This window comes from Sesamum indicum, linkage group LG9 (genome assembly GCF_026168435.1).
Source record: "Sesamum indicum cultivar Baizhima isolate 11 linkage group LG9, ASM2616843v1, whole genome shotgun sequence".
Taxonomy (NCBI): domain Eukaryota; kingdom Viridiplantae; phylum Streptophyta; class Magnoliopsida; order Lamiales; family Pedaliaceae; genus Sesamum; species Sesamum indicum.
The window spans coordinates 14,033,727-14,059,045 of NC_142665.1; the positions used below are offsets into that span (position 1 = coordinate 14,033,727).

General features: G+C 34.3%; 1 protein-coding gene across 1 annotated transcript; it reads left to right on the forward strand.

Annotated features, from left to right (window-relative positions):
- Positions 1 to 24,452, forward strand: LOC105179687 (uncharacterized). Its single transcript, XM_088885007.1, has 6 exons — positions 1 to 344; positions 746 to 855; positions 15,378 to 15,460; positions 20,753 to 21,785; positions 21,936 to 23,438; positions 24,088 to 24,452. The coding sequence occupies exons 1-6, from the start codon at positions 1 to 3 to the stop codon at positions 24,450 to 24,452; spliced, it is 3,438 nt and encodes a 1,145-aa protein (XP_088741133.1).
- The last annotated feature ends 867 nt before the right edge of the window (positions 24,453 to 25,319 follow it).

A 25,319-nucleotide genomic window follows, 5' to 3' on the forward strand; every position in this document is an offset into this window, starting at 1 on the left:
ATGCACCAGATGTTTGCTAGCGTGATTGGGAAGCCATTGAGAGTTGATGAGCCTACAACGGATATCTCTAAACCTAACCTCGCTCGAGTCTGCATTGAATTTGATCTGTTGAAACCTAAAGTTACTGAAGTGTACATGGGGGTTGGTCACAACACTATTTTGCAACAAATTATCTATGAGAATTGCCCTCACAATTGCTGCTTCTATCGACACATGGGTCATGAAGAAAAAGACTGTATTGATAAGAACAAAGGAGCAAATATTGATGTGGTAATCAGAGTGGGAAAGAAACGGGCCAAAAGACACATAAGGAACCTGCAATGGGGAGTAATCTCGAAAAAAATGTAAGTATCCCTCAACCAACTCTAGATAAAAAAAATTGATAGTTGTGTGGATTTGGTTATTTGTGAGTTGCTTGGTAAAGGTTATCAAGAATCTAGTGAGACACATGATCCTGATATATGCTTGTTTGAGGAGACAAAAAAAGTGAACAGTGTTGTGGAAAATTGCAATCAAATTAAGCAGTTTGGGATTGATGATGTTACTCAACTAATTAAAAAACAAAATTCAATTCTCGAGAATGAGATGGAAGAATATAATTCTATAGGGGGATAAATGACAAGGAAGAAAGCGTTCAAGAGGACAAAAAGAGAAGGCAGATGAAAACAACCCACTTGAGGAGGTGTATAGAAATGAAGAGGGTTTGGGTTGTGAAAATAGGTTTGATCTTTTGTTTAATATGAAGGAGGATCCTGTTGTTGATGAAGAGGAAGAACAATGTCTTCAAAAAATTCTTTGATGATGATGATGATGATGCAGTGACTTCTCGTTTCACAAGAAGAGGGGCGTTGTCAAGTAAGATACAAAATTCCACCTTTTGTAGTATGCAAACTCGAAGTGCACTGAGGTCTCGTTCCCACCCCCTCCTTAAGATGATGACTTTGATGAGTAGCATTTTGGTTGATCAAAATTCTGGGCTTACAAGCTTACGGTGACAAATTTGGACCGGTCAAAAATAAAGTTGGTTTTTCTTTATGACTATTTTGGACTCCATGATGATGCAGGTTTTACCAAGGCTTGTCTGGGATCCACCCTGATTTGTAATATTTTTTTCTTTTTATTATTAGCCTTGCTTTGGACTTTATATTTTATGACGGGTGTAGTACTTCCCAAAAAAGTTGTTGTACTTCTCATGCTTATATATTGAGATGGGAGGAGACCCCAAAAATCCCCCTACCCTACCTAAGTAGTTTTTGTCCAAAAAAATATATTTATATATATATACATGAATGGGAAGCTTTTTTTCTCAGGTAAAAAATTACAAGCAATCCCTTTGTGTGATTATAAATGAGCAAATTTCTATAAGCAATTGTTTAATTTTAAAAAATATAAGGGAATAAATTACTATTATTTTTTTATTAAAAAGTAAATTGCATTGAACTCTTTTTCTATATGATTAGCTGGTATATAATGGGATCATTTGAAAACACACTTGTCAACCAAAGAAGGTTTGTTTAATTGTTTATAAGATTACAAATGAAAAGGGTAGGAAATTTTTCATGTTAATATGCTTTTCGCAAACCAATATCTCTTACAAGATTAATTTTATTGGAAGGACAAAGTTCTAAATATTCCAATATACTCATAATAACAATATAATATAAAAATTTATTATATAATATAGGAAATCATGCTTGGAATTTAGTACTTTGGAACTTCTCCAACAAGTTACACATTTTTACGTATTAAAAACTTTCAATAAGTTCGGCACATTCCATTAAAGCAAATTTGAGACGATTTATAAATAAGTGAAAATCTCTCTTTTTTGAACATAAAAACTATTACTAAGTGAAAATCTCTCTTTTTTGAACATAAAAACTATTACTAAGTGAAAATCTCTCTTTCTCTTTCAAGATATATATACACACATATACATAGATATGTTTATATAAAGCAAGAGGGCTACGTCAAATGCAATGCCGGTTCACCTTATGAGTATGTAACATGTCATTTATAGATGATATTCAACTTAATTATAGTCAGATAAAAAAAACAAACAAATTCTTAAAGTATAAAGAATAAAAAATGTGAGACAAATTACTTAAGTAACTATCAAATGGAACTAGAAATTATAGTGAAAAAAAATTAATTTTTAAAAACGAGGTCTACTACTTTAATTCGTGTTCCACTTAGGCCTATCAAACAACATTTAAAAATTTTTAAACTGTTCAAAGTTTCATCAACTTGAACAACCACTATTTGACCTTCCTTCTATTGCAGTTTTATAAGACCCTTGATTGTCTTCGAAGCAACTTTTATTATATGTGGTCATTCATCATTACTTTATTAGATCTTTATTACTCAAAAAGAGCAAGTGCAAAAGTATGAGTGGCGTGCTGATCACTGGAGACCCATTGCGCTTGATTGTATTTCTTTCTTTTTAGGCTATTAAGGTTTTCGTATATGCCAATATAAATTTTGAAAGCTAAATTAAGTAATTATTAGAAAGGAATATTATGTCCATTACTTTGGTTTTTGTTCCACTTAGGCCTATTGAACTGTATTTGAAAATTTTTGAATAGTTTGAAATTTTATGAACCTGAACAACGGCTATATTGACCCTCTTGTTGTCGTTCTATAAGACCATTAATTCCATTCAGAGAAACGTTTACTACATTGGTCTTGCATTGTTACTTTATCAAACTTTTAACATACTTAACAAGAGCAAATGCGGCAACATGTGTGGCGTGTGCTTGATTTACCTTCTTTGTTCTTTTAATATGTATATATATGTCAGTGTTAATTTTCAGGGCCAAATTGACCACTTATTAGAAAAGAGATTTATGAAATCTACTTTATTGGTTCTTGTTCCACTAAGGCCTATCATATTACATTTGACAATTTTGAAACAGTCCTAAGTTTCACTAACTTGAAAAATTACTATCTTGACCCCAATTCTGTTGTGGTTCTATAAGACACTTAAATATCTTCAAAGCAACTTTTACCACATTTAATCTCTCATTGCTGCTTTACTATAAGATATTTGACATACTCAACAAGAACAAGTGCAAAAAAATGTGTGGCGTGTAGATCGTTGGAGACCTTTGGTGCTGTATTTTTCTTCTTTCTTTCTGGTGCCAATGTCAATTATGAAAGCCAAATTAAGTACTGTTAACATAGAGAAATATTAAACCTACTTATTTTGTTTTTCATCTACTTAGGTCTACCAAATTGCATTTAAAAATATTTTGAAAAGTCCTAAAGTTCATCAACTTGAACAATCACTATCTTGGCTGGTTTATTGTGGTTCTATAAGACAATTAATAATTTTCGAAAAAATATTTACTACATGTGGTCTTTCATCATTTCATTATAAGATTTTTTTTGGCATACTTAATAAGAGCAAGTATAGGAGCACGTTTGGCGCGCGGATCGCTGCGTGGACCTGTGTGCTTGATTTTATTCTTTGTTTTGTGAGTTTTAATGTGTATGTATATGTCAATGTCATTCAAAAGCTAAATTAAGTAATCAATAAAAAAATATTTATGAAATGTACTACTTTGGTTATTATTCCACTAAGGCCTATCAAATTGCATTTGCAAATTTCAAGGAATCCTATGTTTCATCAACTTGAAGGACCACTATCTTGATCCTCCTATCGTTGTGGTTTATAAGACCCTTAAATATCATCAAATCTACTTTTACTGTATGTAATATTTCATTCTTGCTTTATTATTAGATCTTTTATATATTAAACAAGAAACCTGTGTGGCGTGCTAATCATTTGATACCCTCTATGCTATATTTTCATTCAGTTTTTTGGCTCTTAAGGTTTTTGTATATGCCATGTCAAATTTTTAAGCCAAATTAAGTAATTATGAAAAAAGATATATATGAAATTTACTGATTGGGTCTTTTTCTACTTAGGCCTATCAAATTGCCTTAAAATTTTTTTTGAATAGTTCTATATTCTATTAACTTGATCAACCACAATCTTGATGCTCCTATTGTGGTTCTATAAGACCATGAATTCTCTTTGAAGAAACTCTTACTACACGCGTTATATCATTAATTTATTAGACTTTCACATTCTCAACAAGAGCAAGTGCAAGAGAATATGTGTTGTGCGGATCTCAACAGAGATCTCTGTGTTGATTCCCGTTATTTGTTTTGCGGCTTTTAATTTATAAATATAAGCTGATATCAGTATCCGAAGCCAAATTAAGTATTTATTTACAAAAGAGATTTATGAAATCTACTACTTTGGTTATTTTTCCACAAAAGACTATCATTATTGTATTTTCATACTCAACAAGAGTAGTGCAAAAGCACTTGTGGCGTGCAGATCACTTGAGACCTTCTGTGTTGTATTTCCCTTCTATCTTTTATGGCTTAAAATTTTCATATATTCCAATATTTATTTTGGAAGCCAAATTAAGTAATTATTAAAAATAAAAAATATTAAATCTATTGATTTTTTTCTTGTTCCACGTAGGCCTATCGATTATCATTTAAAAATATTTCAACAGTCCAAAATTTCATCAACTTGAACAATCACTATCTTGACTCACTTGTTGTGGTTTTATAAGACCATTAGTTATCTTTGAAGAAACAATTACTACTTGTGATCTTTCATTGTTTCTTTATAAGATTTTTTACATACTCAACAAGAGAAAGTGCGGAAGAGGTTTGGGGTTTGGATTTCTATAGAGAATTCTCTGCTTGATTTCCCTTCTGCGTTTTATGGCTTTTAATGCAAGAGTATATGCCAATGTCAATTTTTAAAGTTGAATTGGGTAATTATTAGAAAAGATATTTATGAAATCTACTACTTTGGTTTTTCTTCCATTGAAGCTTCTTCCATTGAAGCCCATTGCATTTGGGAATTTTCAAATAGTCCGAAGTATCATCAACTTGAAGAACCACTATGTTGAATCTCCTTCTGTTGTGGTTCTATAACACCGTTAAATATCTTCAAAGCAACTGTTACTATATTTAGTCTTTCATTATTGCATTATCATTAGATCTTTGAAATACTCAACAAGAGCAATTGCAGAGGTATGTGTGGCATCTGGATCACTGGAGACTGTCTATGCTTTATTCCCTTCTTTCTTCTATATCTTTCAAGGTTTGATATATGCCACAATCAATTTTGGAAGCCAAATTATGTAGTTATAAGAATGGAAAAATATTAAATCGACTTACTTGGTTTTTCTTCCACTTAGGCCTAACGAATTGCATTTAAAAATATTTCAACCAATCCTAAATTCCTTATACTTGGACAACAACTATCTTCACCCTCCAGCTGAGGTTCTATAAGACCATTAATTATTTGTTAAGAGACATTAACTACACGTGGTCTATCATTGCTACTTTATCAACTTTTTGACATACTCAAAGTGAGCAAATGCAGAAGCACGTGTGGCATGCGGATCTCTATAGAGACCTTTGTGCTTGATTTTTCTTCTTTATATTTGTGGCTTTTGATGTTTTCGTACAAGCCGATGTCAATTTTTGCAATCAAATTAAGTAATTATTGAAAAAGAGAATTATGAAATCTACTACTTTGGTGTTTCTTTTTCCACTATAGCCTACCAAATTGCATATGAAAATTTTCAACAGTCCCAAGTTTCATCAAATTGAAGAACCTTTAAATGTCTTTAATGTAACTTTAACTGCATATAATCTTTCATTGTTGCTTTATTATAGATATTTTACATAGTAAAAAAGAGCAAATGCAAAAGCAAGTGTGGCATGTGGATCACTAGGGACATTCTATGTTGTATTTCCCTTCTTTCTTTTGTGGCTTAACGTTTCCATTGAAGGCACCGCAAAGTGCGAGTGGATCGGCCGAGGAACGTGCAAGCGGAAGCAGTTAAAATAAATTACATAAATAAAACGAAATCGCAATGAAACTATAATTCCAAAGAGTGTACTCTTGGAGTTCACGAACACTCGATGTAGTTAATAATATAAACGACAATAATAAAATCAAAGGGGCTATTCGTAGTTTGAAAAACGAGAGGTACATAAATATAAATCAAGAATTACCTTTGATTTGATTTGTTTTGAACCTCGTTTGCTTTATTCGTTCACGCAAGGCTTCAACGTAGAAACCCTAAAAAGCTGCGTCCACACCATATTGGAACTTGGGATTTCTCAATTCAATTTGCTAGAAAAGAATTGAGGAGAAAAACACGTCAAGTGTGCACAAAGCGGGTTCGGCCGGGTGGAGTATATAGGGGAGAGAAAATTATTTTTTTGCTTTGCTATGTATTCATTGATTATTCCAAATAACTAATATACGTATATGTACCTTGTATGGATGCATTAAAATATGTCTAGGTTCATTTAACCATCCATAAGGTAATAAAATCATTTATTCAAAATAAAGGATTACTAACATGGCACTTTTCAAAAGTGAATTTGTTAGTCAATTATTTCCACCAACTTAATTAATGGGCTTGGGCCGATTTTAATTAATTAAAGTACCAAACCCAATTAATTAAATTCAATTTAATTAAAACCACGTAATTAAGTCAATCATATATTTAATCAAATTAAATACATGAGTCCAATAAACCTTTATTAAATAATAAGTCGAACTTATTAAATAATAAGGTCAAGCCCAATATAAATTAATTTAATTAATTTATCATTGAGCTTAGCCATTCAATGGATCCCTCTCATATATAAGTAATCCAATTACTTACAGAATTAATTCTCAATTAATTCCTCGTTCCTACCTTGGTGATTTGTGTGTGACTCTTTAAGTTCACCTTTCAGCTAGACTTGGGCTAGTGCCCAACGCTATTATTAATTAAATCTAATTTAATTAATAATTCTTGCTCAACCCTTGATCAAGAAAGCCCATCACTATGGATTGCCATCTAACAACGGTCGATGGCACTAGAAACTAGACAAATATTCATGTGAACTTTTAGGCTCTCGAGTCCATGCGGGTACGGTTCTTCCTTCTACCGTCTCCCAGCCTTAGTCTAGGGCATGGAATTGGGCGTCGGTTCTCATCTTGGACTAGGCGTCTATGCTTAATGCTTTAGATTGCACTACGCAAAATTTCTTGACATAGGAACCTCTTCTTCCTATTCGACCAATGACTGTGGCCACAGCTTCATAGAGCATAGACGCATCTCCAAGTGCATAGGAGATACCTCTGTGACTATTTTGACAGGGGAAGGATCTTCTTCTTGGAACTTACTGTCTTAACTGCATGCTTTGATTGCACTGGACAAGGCTTATGATGATCATGTTTTGGACACGATCACCTCTCGCATAAATCCAAAATGCAGTCATCTCATGCACGTGACTGCCGTGATTTCTCAAATTTGAGGACTATTCCTATACTATCAGATTCGGGGACTCAAGTCATATCGACCAAGCCTCCAAGACTTCCATATGATGATCCCCCCAAGTCAGTTCAGTTGATTGGACACCTAGCCAATCGACCCATTAAGATCACATAGACGTCCCACGTCTATCGCCGATGAAACACGACACTCATCAAATGAATGTGACTCTTAATGCAAGTCTTTATAGGAACTTCGATGCCCATTCTCGAGGTCCTTAACTTGGAATATTTCAGATCCAACCTTAAATAGTTGATTTTATGACCGCCATCCAATACGCAGTCCAACTGTTGAAATGATTGTTCAAAGTGGTATGTTGACTTTGTTGTGATGTTTGAAATGGAATACAAATATAAATGTAATGAGCACAACAAATGAAATGCCAATAGCAAATATTCATTTTATTCACTGATAATATTACATGAAATCAAGTTGTCATCAAAATAGATTACAAGCATGCTAATCCAATTGGCTTTCAAGTCACCTATTCTAACATGCATATATACCAATGTCAATTTTGAAGGCAAACTTAAGTAATTATTTATATGAGAAACATTATACCTATTAATTTTTTTCTTGTTCCACTTAGGCCTATTGATTATCATTTAAAAATATTTCAAATAATCCTAAATTTCATCAACTTGAACAACCACCACCTTGACTCCCCTGTTGTGGCTCTATAAGACCATTAATAATCTTTGAAGAAGCATTTACTACATGTAGGCCTTTCATCATTGCTTTACAAGATTTTTAACATACTCAACAAGAGCAAGTGCGTAAGACATATTGGGTATGGATCTCTGTAGGAATATATATTCTTGATTTCCCTTGTTGGTTTTATAGCTTTTAATGTATAAGTATATGCCAATGCCAATTTTGAAATCCTAATGAAGTAATTCTTAGAAAAGAAAATTATGAAATCTACTGTTTTCGTTCTTTTTCCACTCAGGCCTATCAAATTGTATTTGAAAATTTTCAAATAGTCCTAAATTTCATCAAATTGATGAACCACTATCTTGACCCTCCTTCTGTTTTGGTTTCACAAGACCATTAAATATCTTCAAAGAAAGTCTTACTACATTAAGTCTTTCATTGTTGCTTTATTATCAGATTTTTGACACACTCAAGAAGAGCATGTGCATAAGCACTTGTGTTGTGTAATAACTGGAGACCCTCCATGTTTTTAAGGTTTTTGTATATGCCAACACTAGTTTTGAAAGCCAAATGAAGTAATTACTAAAAAGGAGCTATATGAAATCTTTTTCGTTGGTTCTTCTTCCATTTCGACCTATCGAATTACCTTAAAAATTATTTAGAACAGTCCTGAATTTCATCAACTAGAACAACCACTATCTTGACCCTCATGTTGTTGTTCTGTAATACCATTAATTGTCTATTAATAGTCATCTATCACATGAGGTCTCTCATTGTTACTTTATCAAGTTTTTGGTAAAAATAAATAAGAGCAAGTGCATAAGCACGTGTGGCATGCTCTGGAGAGAACTTCTTTCTTGATTTCGTCTTTTGCTTTGTGGCTTTTAATATTTATGCATGTGCCAATGTCAAATGACAGTGGTTCTTCAAGTTGGTGAAACTTAGAACGGTTTTAAAATTCTCAAATGTAATTTGATAGGCCTTAATGGAATAAGAACAAAAGTAGTAGATTTCATAAATCTCTTTTTGAATAATACTTAATTTAGCTTTAAAATTGACACTGGCATATATGTGCACATTAAAAGCCACATGACAAAGAAGGCAAATCAAGTACATGCCACACGTGCTTCTACACTTCTTCTTGTTTTGTATGTAAAAAACTTATAAAGCAATGATAAATGCTACATGTAGTAAATATTTTTCTAAGATAATTAATAGTCTTATAGATCCACAACAACTGGGTCAAGATAGTGGTTACTCAAGGTGATGAAATTTAGCATTGGTCAAGATATTTAATGTAATTCGTTAGGCCTAGGTGGACATAAAACAAAATCTGTAGATTTAATTATTTTTATTTTTTAATAATTACTTAATATGGCTCTCAGAGTTGACATCGGAATATATAAAAACATTAAAAGCCACTTAAGAAAGAAGGAAATATAGCAGAGAGGGTCTTTAATGACCCGCATGCCACATATGGTTTGGACTTGCTCTTGTTAAGTATGTAAAAGATCTGATAATAAAGCAAAAATGAGAGACTAAATATAGTAAAATTTTCTTTAAAGACATTAGAAGGTCTTATAGAACCACAGCAAAAGGAGGGACAAGATAGTGGTCCTTAAAATTGATGAAACTTAGAACTATTCGAAAATTTTCAAACACAATTTGATAGGGCTAAGTGGAACAAGAATAAAGTAGTAGGATCACTGCAAAGTGCAAACATGAGGGATGTGAATGGAGAATCCATATATCACCTATCTAAAAAGTCTTACATTCAATCAAAACAATCATGATTAAAACACATGTGCAAGGACTTATGCTAATGGTGTTGCCAAGTCTTATTATTTGGCAAAGAGGATGGAAAATTTTTCAATGGATAATCCTTATTTTGTCAACTCTCAATTGAAGAGTATAATCCTTAGAAATGTAGAAGTCATTAGATGGAAAGTGATCATGGTAAAAAGGGTTGCACTTGAGTCAATAAGGGGGTAGATTCACAATAATTTGAAAATATGTGGGATTACTGTGAAGGCTAAGGGTTAAAATTGATACTAATGAAGGCTGAGGGTTCAAACCGTATTGTGTTTGAGAAATTGTATTTCATTTCGTTTTCAACGAAAGATGCATTCATGTCTGGTCGTAGGCCAATAATGGCTTTGATGTTGCTTAAAGGGCAGTTATTTGTGGGTGTTAGGAAGGATGGTGATGAGGGTAATTATCAAATGATCAAAATGCCCTTATTTATTAAAGAATTTTACTCTTAATGCAAGGATCTGAGTACATGAATTCGACCCGGGTCAGGCGCGACCCGGCCCGCCTGACCTGGGTCCAAAAGTCAACCCACTGGTCCAACCCTTGGATCATATAACGTGGATGCATCCAGATGATGCCACATGTCGAACACTCATGCGGTACTGTGCTACTATAAATACAAGCATTTATGAATATTTGAGGGGACACATTTTTTATTACTTTTTTTTTACCGCTTTTTCTTGGTCTCATTCGATCTCATTTATCACCTTCGACCTCTCATTTCTAACTTAAGCATCGGAGGGCTTTGTTGGGGGCTACCCAGCTAGTCTTACGTTTGCTCTGTTCTGAAAATCCATTAACAGGAAGCTTGAAAGAAGGATCTAGCGACCCGACCTCAGGACCAGGATCAGCGATCCGATCCAAATTTCGTGCGACCTACATCAGATGGAAATGACAACATGGTTCACATATCCATTGTTGTTGTACCTATTGACAACAGACATACATGGCAATGGTTTCTGGAGAAGTTGTTAGATGATATTAGCCGATTGAGCACTACGAAATTGAGTTCTATTTTAGATACACAAAAAAGGTTAGTAGAAGCATTAATAGAGTTTGTTTGTGAGAGTGAAAATAAGTAATATCTGAGACACAAGTACTGGAACCTTAAGATGAAGTTTAAGTATCAAGAACTTAAGATATACTTTTGAAAAGCTGCATGAACAAGCAATAAAAGGGATTTTGAAACAGATATGCTAAAAATTGAATAATTGGATCCTAAAACTTTTGTTTCAATTGACACTGCATCTCAATGGTTGGGGAAAATCCCTTGTGAACATTGGTGTCGGTCTTTCTTTCCAGCCCACAATAAATGTGATACATTGATGAATAATTTGTGTGAAAGTTTCAATAACTATAAATTGGATGTAAGCGATGAGCAATTATCACAGCTAGCATGTGTGTCACATTCTTACGTGTGTGCATAATTTTTAATAGATATTTAAGATAAAATATTTTATAAATTATATTATTTACTTTTGATAGAGTTAAAAAATACCTAAAATATATATAAGATAATATATTTATATATATAAGATAAAAATGAATAAGGAAAAAAAACTACCAAAAGGTAGTAATGAAAAATCATAATGAGTGGGAAAGTTAAAAATAATTATTTAATTTAAAAAAATAAAAAGTTGAACATATTAATAAATTGGAGACACTAAGAAGGTGCTCTTCAGTGATATATAGTATAGACACAATGCTACAGTGTATAAGGACCAAATTTGTTTGAATAGGTGATCTGAATGCCAATTAGATTGGCATACTTGTAATCTGTTCTGACAGTAACTCAATTTATGTAATATTATTCAGTGAATAAAATTAGTATTCGCTATTGGCATTTCATTTGTTGTGCTCATTACACATTTATTTGCATTTCTTTGAAACATCATAGCAAAGCCCACAGACCACTTTAGCAACCGTGCAACAATTGAACTGCGAATTAGATGGCAGTCATGAAACCAACTGTCTAGGGTTAGATCTGAAATGTTCCAATTCGAGAACCTCAAGAATGGGCATCGAGTGTCCCATGGAGACTTGCATTTATTTGATGAGTGTCGTATTTCATCAGCGATAGATGGATGTCTATACAATCTTAATAGGTCGATTGGCTAGGTGTTGAATTAACTGAACTGACTCGTGGGGATCTCATATGGAAGCCTTAGAAGCTTGATCGATATGACTCAAATCCCGGTTCTGATAGTCCGAAAGTAGTCCTCATACTTGAGGAATCGCAGCAGCACATGCATGCGATAACTGTATCTTGAATTTGTGCGAGAGGTGATCGTGTCCCAAACATGGTCATCATAAGCCCTATCCAGTGTAGTCAAAGCATATAGCAAGACAATGAGTTCCAACAAGAGGATCCGTCCCCTGTCAAAACGTGACAGAGGTATCTCCTATGCACTTGAAGATGCGTTTACGCTCTATAAACCTGTGGCCACAGTCATTGATCGAATAGGACAAGAGTTTCCTATGTCGATCAATTTGGCGTAACGCTATCTCAAGTATAATGTATAGACGCCTAGTCTAGGATGGGAACCAACACCCAATTTCGTGCCCTAGACTAAGGCCGGTAGATGATAGACGGAAGGACCGTACCTATATAGACTCGAGAGCCTAAAAATTTACATGAATATTCACCTAGTCTTTAGTGTCATAGACCGTTGCTAAACAGCCACCCATGGTGACGGGCTTTCTTGAACAAGGGTTGATCGAGAATTATTAGTTAAATTAGATTTAACTAATAATAGTGTTAGACACTAGCCAAGTCTAGCTAAATGGTGAACCTAAAGAGTCACACACAAACACCAAGAAGGGACGAGGAATTAATTAGGAATTAATTTTATAAGTAATTGGATTACTTATAAATGAGAGGGATCTATTCGATGGAGGAGCCCAAGAATAAATTAATAGGATTAATTTATATTAGGCTTGCCCTTATTATTCAATAAGTTGGACTTATTAATTAATAAAATCTTACTGAGTTTATATATTTAATTGGAATAAATATATTATGGGCTTAATTAGGTGGGCTTTAATTAAATTAGATTTAATTAAATGTATTTGGGCCTTGTATTTTATTTCTAGATAAAATCGGCCAATAAACCCCTTAATTAAGTTGTTGAAAATTCTAGAAAAGGAAATTATTGACTAATAATTTTACTTTTGGAAGGTGCCATGTTAGTCATTATTTATTTGAAATAAAGGATTTTATTACCTTATGGATGATAGAATGAACCTAGGCACATTCTAATATATCCATACAAGGTATATATATGTATATTAGTTATTTGGAACGACTAATGAATACATAACACACAACACAAAATAATTTCCTCTTCCCTAGCACCTATTCGAACGCCCCTCTCATATACAGACTTGGTGTATTTTTCCTCCCCAATTCTTTTCTAGCAAATTGAGTTGAGGGATCCCAAATTTCGGTGTGGTGTGGACGCAACTTTAGAAGGCTTTTACGTCGAAGTCTTGCATGAACGGATCAAACGAAGGAGGTTCGAAGTAAATCAAAGAATGAGGTAATTCTTGATTTACGATCTCGCACCTCTTATTTTTTTTAATTCAACCATTAGCCCGGTTTAATATTACTAGTGTCATTATTAATTACATCGAGTGCCCGGGAACTCCAAGGGCACACTCCTTGAAATTATGGTTTTATTATGTTTTATTTTAATTTACGTATTTTTATATTATCGCTTTCGCTTGCACATTCCGGGTCCGATCAACTAGCATTTTTCGGTGCTTTCAAAATTAACTTCTAGGATATAACTGTAAAAAAGGAATGCAAAAATTCTCAGGAAACATATGCTCCAACATTATGAAGAATATCAATAAACAACAGCAATTGTCCAAAATTATTTCACTAGATGGTGTGGGGATCTCAATTTGAGATAGATTAGCTTCTTTATAGATTTATTGTTGATTTAAGTAAAACAATCCGTCCATGTAGCATGTTTTGTCCTTGTGCACATGCTTGTGTTGCAATCTCTTTTGGGAGACAAAATCTAGATGATATTATGGAGGACTCGTACAAGAAATTAAACCCCCCCTCCCCCCAGTTAAAAAAGGCAAGGGATACCTAAAAAGAAGAAGATAAAGGGTCCTGATCCATCCCCCCACCCCCCCAGTTAAAAAAGGCTAGGAGCATACCTAAAAAGAAGAAGATAAAGGGTCCTGATGAGATTCAAAACCTTCAGTAAGAGTTCTTTAAGTTTAATTCAATATTGAAACTTAGACTTTTTTGCAGCAAAGGTAAACATTATTCAGTCAGTTTTTGGGGAAAAAGTCTGAGTTAAATTGTTGGTTTCAACTGTGGAAAAACATTTACATAAAGGGCTTGGGAACTATACATTGCTGGGAAACAGGGATACATACCTCAACACAAAAATCTACCACAACCTCAACACCTGCTGCAGCTTTAGGAAGTAATTCAGATCCACCAGTTTCTTCATGTAAAAATCAACCGTTGATTAAGTATTAACAGAATATCAGGGATAAGTCTAAGAGATGGACTTGGAGGCCTAAACTTTCAGCTTGTAATGGTTTTTGAATGTTTTGCTTGTTTAGAGGCAAGAACATAGTATTAAGGTTATTTAGGTTAATCATGAGAGATGCACCCACTGAATTGTCTATCACAGGTTTAGGATGCAAGGGATAGGTTTGCATGTTTTTGTTAAAGGAAATTGGATGTAATTTTTGTTGGGGAATAATGTATCAAGTCCCGCTGAAATATTTCCTACTGATAATACAACCTTTTTTTTTCTTTTGAATTTTTTCTTGTTGCACTTCATATGGGTGAAATTGCAGTTTATAATAGATACATGATGTGTACAAGTTAGTTGTTCCTCAGGTTTTCACTTTTGATTATAATCTTAAATATTTAATTGTTATTTAACTATTTTCTTTTTGTATTATGCTTAATTAATTTATTTTGCTTATTCATTATGTGGTTAGTTTTCTTTACTAATAATTAATCCAACTTATATGGATTGTTTAAAACTCTTGATAGTTTATAATATTATTTTAATTTAAAGTTACCAATTAGTCTCTTGATTATGTGTAAAAATTCTACGGACATCACACTAGCCTACTTGTGTATGACTATTCTCATGAAGCATTTTTTTGTACTATCTTGAGACAATAATAAAGCAAGCAATAATGCAAGTGACTCTTTACTATATGTATGCTTATTAATTTATTTTATTCTTTTAGTTCTGCCTTTTTCTTCTATCGTATTGCTTTATCGCCATCCCACTCTCTATTTTAGTTGGGGCAGAGGGATTCCTGAGAGTTAGTACATAGACCTAGTAGGTAGCGATGGTAAAACAAAAATATTATAGCTGAGCGTGTTGATTTAAAACTTCCACAAGTGGAAGATTATTGCTAAGCTTGTTGGACTCTGCAATCCAACCAAACTAGCAGTTACAAAGTTCTCAATGTAAAGAAGTTTGACAAAAAGGTCACTTATTTTGTCTTTTCCATAAGATGAAAACTGTGATATCTTTTTGAATTTTATGAATACAGGTTCCACAAGTAAAGAGGGCATTGCTCTTGTTGTTGGATATGATCCAACATTACTCTCTCTTGCTCGTGCATACTCTCTGCTTGTAGGTTTTCTGTCGCTATGATGACACAGCATTAAACGCAGAAGTTTTAGAAATCTTGCTTTTTTAATTGTCTATTTCTAGATTAGTGATTGTTACCCTAAGTTACCTTTTTCTTCGAAGTGTTGTTTATTCCTTCCCACTTCCACCCATCCCTAGATTTTAGCCAATACCATAAAACTCTCTCTTTTGAGATCTAGAGTGCAGCTAGTGTGAATAGCTCTTTAGAGTTGAAGTTATCTCTGCATAAATTAAACTTGACTATAGCCTCATGTTGACAAGAGAAACTGAGAAGAAAATTTCCAAGTTTCTTAGGAAGGTTGGCAATTAAGAACATATGTAGTTGAGATGTAAGTTTCTTCCAAGAGACAAATCACTTACATCCTTTCAATAGGGTGAAGATACTATATTTTCATCAGCGAATTATGTTTTAACTGCCAAACCAACTCCAAATTTAGCAGTTCAATTTTAACCATTTTCTGCAATTCAACGGCAAGCTCCAAATTCTTGATCCACACACAAACCATCATAGTTTTTCATCATATATGTATGATCTTCTTTCTGAAAAGGCTCCAGGCTTATGTCAATAAGAGACCCTTTGGTCCTATTAGATCCAACAGTTGTACTGATCAAATCTTGTTAAAAATTATATATAGTACAATTGCATGGTCAAATAAAATTACTTATCTGCAGTTAATAGTATTTCACGGGTCGAGAACGTAACTAAGTATGAAACATGATTTGCAACATGTAGATTCATTTTTTTGTATTTCCACATTATTTGGTGATGCATTGTTCAATATTTCAGTCCTTGTTTGTCTACATTATTATACCATTTCTCCTTGTAGTTGCATAAACACTCAATCCAAAAATGCTCTCTAATTGAAATCTTGTTACTTTTGGTAAAGTAACGGGGAAAAACAGTTCTTGTACATAAAAAAAAACCTCATGTTGGTGATTAATCAATTGAATTTGCTAAATCTAACATGTAAATTGTCTGAGGGATCAAGTATGAGCTTAGTCATGTATCTGCAGCAACTATTGGTTCGGAAGGAAAGATGAATTAGAATTTACCAGTTTTGCAAAAGCACGAAAGCGCCTTTATTTATTGAATTTGTTATACTTCGTCTACGATGGTGATGTTTGTGCCAAAGAAGAAATGCTTAGGAAGTAGAGTAACAACTTGATCAATGGGTCTGCCAGCAAAAATATTTTCAACCTAGTTTTGGGCAGTTGACACCATACATATACATATGTATATGTTTGTATGTTACTGGGTAGAAAAGATGGGACTTCAACCTTGAAGGTTGTCTGGAAAAGAAGAGGGAATGCAGATCCTGCTTTTATAACAATTTCACTGAAAGGTTCTATGTAAATAAGTTTATCTAGATGTGATTAAGATTATAGATAGGTTGCTGGAAGAGAGCCTTACCACTAAGGCTTACCTTTCAAACATTATGTCCAGCTACAAGAAACAATTAGGTTACTCGTTGTAGATGGACACATGTATATATTTTTCCTCTCAGCAATGAAATTAGATCCCTTTTGTCTTGTAACACTCAATGTATTCTATCACCTCACATAGACAAATATTTCTTTTATTCCCACACTTTATGTGCTTGTGTACTCAGCATCGTTCCATTAACCCTATATATAGTGTAATATAGGTGACCCTGTGTTGTTACTATTGTATATAGCGATATTAGGGAACATGAATCTTAAATCTATTGATTGGAAAGGCAATAATGTTTGCTAGAGCATAGATGATTGTATGCTACTCAAAATGGTTGTTCCACATGATTGTTGATAGAGTCGAGGGCCAGTGTCATTAACTAGATCAAAATTTTCATTTACAACTATGCTATAACAATTAAGAGGGTGTTTGGGTGAGTTTATAACCATATTTATAAAGAGTAAGAAACTTTTAATTTATTTTAAAATTTTAAAATAATCTTTAAACTAACACCCACACACACTAAAAAAAAAAAGGATTTCTTACTACTAGTAAGCTCCATCAAATTATTTTATTCAAATACTTTAAAAACTTAATTTAGAATAAGATTTAGCACCTAACTAGCTTTAAAAATATTTTATAAGATTGTTAGGAAAGTTGAAAGATTAAAATATGTCCTTTGACTGCAAGATATATATTTAATTTTGGTCTAAAATGTTTATGTTGTTTTAATTTATGTTAGAGCACATAAATTTAATTTATCTTTATTTGTCTTGGGCAATTAAATCCCGTTGGATGCATCCAATATGCTACACTTAATCAACACAGGCAAAATTGTTTTGGCAACAAACCAACCTCTTCACACAATAAAAGTTATCTTCCATGATAAAAATGCCAAATTTCTTGAAAACAAGATCTCCATATTCTTCTAATCAACTTTGGGTAGTTGTTGGGATTTTCATTTTATCACTCCTCGAACTAATATGTATAATAGTTTAATTTAACTGTTTGTTAGCTTCTTATTAAAAACAAGTTTTAAAAAAAGTACTTGATTTGGTACAAATTATGTCATCAATATTAGTTCAAGAGTGAGAATCACGTCACATGTAACAATCATTAATTGTGATTATCGACATCAACATTAATGAAAAGCATCAATCAAGGAGAATATTGATGAGATGGCTACAAGGTATAATGATGCAACCGCCATCCAAGAAGCTACTAGATATAGTCCCGACCAATAGAAATTTGAACATGAAGGGTAGTGAAAACTACTATTCTTATTTACCAAGCACTATAAATATATCATCTCTAACCCATTTGAGAAGTTTGTTGGACTTTTCTCAAGTGAAAGAGATTTTGAGAGCTCTAGCACGTTCGCAAGTTGTGCTCACTTGCTTAGGTATTATTTATCTAATAATATCAAGAAAAAGTATAAATGCAAACTTGTTTGGTATGTGTGTGTAAATGGGTTGATTGTATTTTTATGATGACAATGGATTTAAATTAGATCTGAACTAGCCCCATTTTGGAACCATAACTGGGTTCCAGGATGAGTATCAGAATTTGGAGTTTTGGAAACAAACTCGAGCCAAACTGATTCTTTTAGTATTGTTTTTCATATTATATATATATATATATATATATATTTATATATGTTTTGTTTATACTTACCTATAATGCATACAAATAATGGTTCGTGGTTTTAACATATATATAAGTAGCATATGTTTTGAAAGTTTAAATATTTTAAAATATGAGATCAAATTTTATAAAAAGAATTGTAATCTTTCAATAATATCTCGTATTATAGAGTTATGATAGTATTAGTTTTTAAAATATACTTTTAAATTTTTAAAAGGTTTAAATTGGTTTTAGCGGGTCTAATTAACCCTCTAGGTTTAAGAATTTTTTGATAGATGGGGTCCCGAGTTTTGGCAAATCTAACTTGTTGACATTCTTAATCTGCCTCTCGCTTTCTTAAAACCGAAGCTCATACTCCAATGTCAAGATATTACATTGTTCTTTCTTTTAAAGTTAAGAGGGTGCTATTTTTTTTTATTTTATCAAAAAAATATGTTTTTTTTTCCTATTATTATTATTATAAGGAGGGCTATTGCATTAAAAAATACATAATAGTTTGTTTAAAGATCAGTTGACGAGGATGGCATTTTTTGTGGTTATCATATCGACCAAATTTTCTATTTTTTTCTTTATATGATAGTTGTTTTCAGGATAACTACATAAAAATCTCTTAAATTTGAACATAATTTTATAATATTGCTTTATAGCATACTTAAACCTTAAATGAGTAAGTTAATGGATTAGGATTTTTATTTTATATAGAAAAATATTTTATACGCATTATGTATATGTATTCAATAGAGTAGAAAATACAATACTTTTTTTAAAAAAAAATCCAATTCGATAAGTTACCAATTTTTCTATTGTCTACATCACTAGTTAGTACTCCGTACCAAGGCACGAGTAGATTATATTGTTACACAAATTAAAAATTAAAAAATTCATAAATAGTTCAAACTTTAAATATAAAAATGAGGATTTCACAGAGTTTTCCATCGTTTCCATGATGGTTATTAGAATAAATACCTGGTAGTATTCTAAACGCTAGTGTGTATGGCACACTCAAATGGGTATGCATAATTAAATCAAAATTTAAAAAGTAATTTTATTTTTTACAATAAATTTTAATTGAAGAAATTTAAAATATTTAAATTTTAAAAAAAAGTTATAAAGAATTAGTGGAATTTAAAAAGTGTGAGCAATATGGGGGTTTATAAGAATGGTTTGGGGTGCAAATGAGTGGGAGCATACCAAAAGCGTGAGATACCAAAATGATGCTCTCACTTAATAATAAGGTATAGATATTCATATATTAAAAATGTAGTAATTGGCGCAACAATACATATGTGTGTTGATTGGTAGTGCTTATTTATTATATTTATTTTCAAAATATTTTTCACTTTTGTACTTTTTAATTGTGAACAAAGATATAGACAAAAAGATATTGATCGTAGATAATACTGTTATAATTTGTTTAATAATACATATAAAGTATATTTGACATATTTTGCTATTTTTGATTCTCGATAGTCTTAATTCACCACTTTATGAAATTTGTTTAGTTTTTCTGATATATTACATAAAAACTTCTTTCAAAATATTCAAGAAAAAAAATAAATAGTCGTAGAATATTATTACGCCTTGCTGAATTAGTGACCCAAAAAACTGCTACTTCAATTAATTATAACTATAAATATCAAACGGTGTGCGAAATTGTTGATTATAATATAATTATTTATGAGATAATTAATTTTAAAATAATTGATTATAATATATGATTTGTTTATGATCATCGTTGTACATTCAAAAATTTGGACACACAGTTTGGCTCCTCGTTTATATAATTAATTATAATATAATTGATTATGAGAGAATTAATTATAAAATAACTTATTTCAGAAAGATATAATGTTTGGATTCATAATTACTTATACAAAGACAAATTTTAGTTAATTTTCAAAACTAATATTTTGTAACGTCAATTAAAAAAAATTACTTCATGGGTAAGATGATATAGTTAGATACAAAATAATTACAGTGAAATTAGAAGCCAAAAATTATAAATTTTATTAAAATGTGATATTGAGGGAATTGAATCTCAAAAGTCATTATTAGAAAATGGCCAAACTGAAAAAAAGTTGCATTTCTAAAACTCAATTTTGGTCTATTTAATCTTAGGGTCAAATGAACACTTAAAACATAAAATTTTCAATAATTTATAATAGACACTAGATATAGAGATAAGTTTCAATTCACAGGACGCCAAGAACAGATTCAGGACGGATAACGACCCTATGGTCATCAAGATGGATATTGCCAATTTCTCGGTCCATAAGGTATTGGTGGATAACGGCAGTTCGGTAGATATCATTCTGATGGAAGTTTTAAACAAGATGGACCTTTATAACGCTAAACTAGCACCGGTCGCAGCCCCTCTGGTCGGATTTGGAGGTAGCGAAGTACAATCGCTGGGTACGATCAACCTACCAGTGTCTATAGGTGAGGAGCCGAGGAGAAGAACGTTGATGGTAAAATTTCTAGTAGTCAGTACCCCCTTTGCTTATAATGTTATACTAGGTAGGCCAGGACTTAACTCTTTCAAGGCCATAGTATCTACCTACCATGGCAAAATGAAGTTCCCAACACCCAACGGAGTAGGAGAAGTGTCATGCGACCAAATGGAGGCAAGGAGGTGCTATAATTTGTCCCTAAAAAAGGGCAACATCGAAGAGAAAAGAAGGAAATTAGATATTCTAGACGAGGAACAAGGCAATCAGAAGACGAAAAGGATCGAGTCAATTGACGAGCATAAGGAAGTGGGGATAGTAGATGGAGATCCGACCAAAATAACTAAAATTGGATCTAGATTGACAAAGGAAATGGAGACTTTGATCTTCGCTTTCCTCCAGAATAACTCAGATGTATTCGCATGGGACCGATCGGATATTAGAGGAATAAGCCCAGAAGTAATCGTCCATCGTTTGAACGCCGATCCAGCAGCGCGACCTGTCCAGCAGAAAAAGAGATCTTTTGGCATAGAAAAGAACGCAATTATTAAGGAAGAGGTCGAAAAATTGTTGGCTGCGGGATATATCTCGGAGGTCCATTATACCGACTGGTTATCGAACGTGGTGGTCGTACCAAAAGCATCAGGAAAGTGGAGGATGTGTACTGACTTCACCAATCTGAATAAGGCGTGTCCCAAAGACCCATACCCACTCCCAAAAATTGATGCACTTGTAGATTCGTCTGCTGGATTTAAACTCTTCTCCATGATGGACACCTACCAAGGTTACCATCAAATTAGCATAGCAGCTGAGATCGGGACAAGACATCATTTATAACCAATGAAGGTATCTATTGTTATAACGTTATGCCTTTTGGGCTTAAAAATGCAGAGCAACATACCAAAGGCTGGTGAATAAAATGTTCGAGGACCAGATCAGGAGGACAATGGAGGTGTTGTGGACGATATGCTCGTAAAGAGCGAACGACCAGAGGACCATCTAGCCCACCTGGAGATCGCCTTTAATATCATGCGAGCTTATGGAATGAAGCTCAACCCGAGCAAATGCACATTCGGAGTGGGAGGCGGCAAATTACTGGGCTATATGGTCAGCAGCCGGGGTATAGAAGCAAATCCAGAAAAGATCGAAGCTATACTGCAGCTGAAATCCCCTTCGTCAGTAAAAGAGGTCCAGAAGCTAACCGGTAAGATCGCGTCCCTTAATCGCTTTATTTCTAGATCTGCCGATAGAAATTTGCAATTTTCTAAAGTCCTTAGAAAACCGAAGGATTTTAGATGGACTAACGAATGCGAGCTAGCATTCAAAGAATTTAAAAATTATCTTAAATCCCCACCCTTATTAGCCAATCCGAAAGTGGGGGACGCAGTGTCTGAGAATGCGGTCAGTTTGGTATTGATAAGAGAAGAAAAAAGGGTACATAATCCAGTGTATTACGTCAGTAAAATGTTGCAAGGGGCAGAGAGGAGATACACTATGATTGAAAAGCTAGTCTTGGCATTAGTAATAACAGCTAGGAGGCTCCGACCATATTTCCAGTCGCACCAAGTGGTCGTGCTTATAGACCAACCCTTGAAAACCATACTGTCTCGACCTAAAGTTTCTGGGAGATTAGTAAAATGGGCAATCGAGTTGGGGGAGTACGACATCGATTATCAAGCAAGGACAGCGAAGAAGGGCCAAATATTGGCAGACTTTATGATAGAACTGACCGGAGAACCAACCCAGAAACTCGATACTTGGATGTTACATGTAGATGGGTCATCTAATGCTCACAACGGAGGTGCGGGAATTCTGATCCAAGGACCAGGAGTAGAGATAGAGGTCGTTGTCCGACTCTCCCTTCCAACAACGAACAACGAGGCAGAGTATGAGGCCCTGATTTTGGGCTTGGACTTGGCCTACGAAGCAGGAGCAAAGGTGTTAGAAGTCTATACCGACTCACAGCTCATAGCAATGCAGATAGAAGGAAGTTACGAAATAAAGGAGAAGACCATGGCGCTATACCATAGAAGAGCTAAGATGTTGATGCAGCAGCTTGATAAGTGTTCGATCCAGCAGATATCGAGGTGCGAAAATGACCAAGCCGATTCAGTGTCAAAATTTGGGGCCCTTCTCACTAGGATCAAGGATCGAAAGGTAAAGGTATTAATAAAGGAGCAACCAGCAATAAACGAAGTAGTCGAGATAAATACGGTCGAGTCAACATGCCCATGGATAGAAGAACTTGCAAAGTACCACAGAGATGGCATCTTGCCAGACGATCAAGCACGAGCTAGAAAGTTGAAATTCAGGGCTCCCAAGTTCACCTTAGTTGGGTCGCAGCTGTATAAAAGATCGATTGAAGGGCCACTCCTTAAATGCCTGGATGACAATCAAGCTAAGTATGTTATGTCGGAGGTCCACGAAGGAAGCTGCGGCAATCATTTCGGAGCAAGGTCGCTGGCGCAGAAACTAACCAGATAGGGATATTTCTGGCCGACGATGCTAAACGACGCAAAACAGCTTGTTCGAAAATGTGAAAATTGCCAGAAACACGCCTCGCAAATACATGTACCAGCAACGCCCCTCCAACCAATCAAAATCACATGTCCATTCGACCAATGGGGAATCGATATCTTGGGTCATTTTCCTCCCGCTAAGGCACAAGGTTTATTGTGGTCGCTGTCGAATACTTCTCCAAGTGGGTGGAAGCAGAAGCGATAGCCAAAATAACGGAAAAAACAATGATCGATTTCATCTAGAAGCACATAATTTGCAGATTCGGATTAGCAAGAGTATTGGTATCAGATAACGGACTCAATTCCAAGCGAAACGAATCGCTGCTTGGTTAAAAGAGTTAAAAATACAACAAAATTTCACTTCGGTCGGCCACCCTCAAGCAAACGGGCAGACAGAAGTAACAAATAGGACCATTCTCCAGCACTTAAAAGCTATAATCCCATCTAAAGGAGCATGGGACGAAGAATTACTAGGAGTGTTGTGGGCTTACCGAACAACCCCACGTTCTTCTACAGGTGAGACACCTTTTTGTTTAGTATATGGTTCTGAAGCTATAATTCCTGCAGAGATAGGCGAAGAAACACTGAGGATCACAAATTACAATCCGAGCACCAACAACGAGGCCAGATCTTTCGATCTCATTACGATTGAAGAAGCAAGGGAGAGAGCATATGCCAAGATGCTTCACCACAAGGGGCTAATGCTGAGGAACTACAACAAAAGAGTGCATCCACGCGAGTTTCAAATAGGAGACCTCATTCTTAAGAAAGTCGAAGTCTCGAAGCATGTGGAGAAGCTAGACCCCACTTGGGAAGGGCCATATAAAGTGGTCGAAATAAAGAGGTCAGGAGCGTACACACTCCAAGATGCGAACGGAAGAGAACTCCCACGCACATGGAACATTGGAAACCTTAGGAAATTTTACATTTAAATGTACGCTTGGAAAAAGCTTAATAAAAACGATCTTGGAAAAGATCACTCATGTATGACTGAAAAAGTCTTAATAAACACGATCTGTAAAAGATCTCAATAAAAACGATCTGCGAAAGATCACTTGCATACATGCAAACGACCAAATATTGATGACCTGAGAAAGATCACATTAAGAAAGTTCCATTTGTATTCGATAAATGCGATGAAGAGAAATCACATTAGTAGATCGCAAGAAAAACGATCTGAGAAAGATGGTTAAACAAAAACTAAAGTATTCGAATAAACGATCGAGGTACAACCGATCAGCAGACTTAACTATCCTCTAACTCATCCAAAAGCACGGCAAACTCGTCATCTTTGGCAGGCGGGGCATCTTCCTCGGGAAACGGTTGCATGTTTCCATCTAGTCCAGGGTCCAATTTGGATATTTCAAATTCAGGAGCGAACCCTCCCAAAGTAGCAACCTAAGCCTTACACCTATCAAAGCCTTGTATCAGATAATCTGCCACTTTGATCTCCAAAGCTGAGTCAAAACCTGGGGCTTTCATGAAGTCACGAGCTCCTTATAGACAAGCCTCTTTGATACGACCAACAAACTCGTCAGATTTCAGGAAGTTGTCACGACCTTCAGTGGAACCAGCAACTTTCCCAACTGCATGCCCAACAGAAAACCCGATCTCTTTCTCGGCTTCCATCGCCTTAGCAATCTCAGAGGACATTTTCTCCTCAAGTTCCTTGTTCCGAGCTTCCAAAGATAGTCGTTGTTTTTCAAGATCGTGCTCGCGGCCACTTAGCTCTACATTTTTAAACCTCATATCTTTGTTTTTGTGTTCGGCAAGAAGCTGATTTCATCGAAATCCCGCGC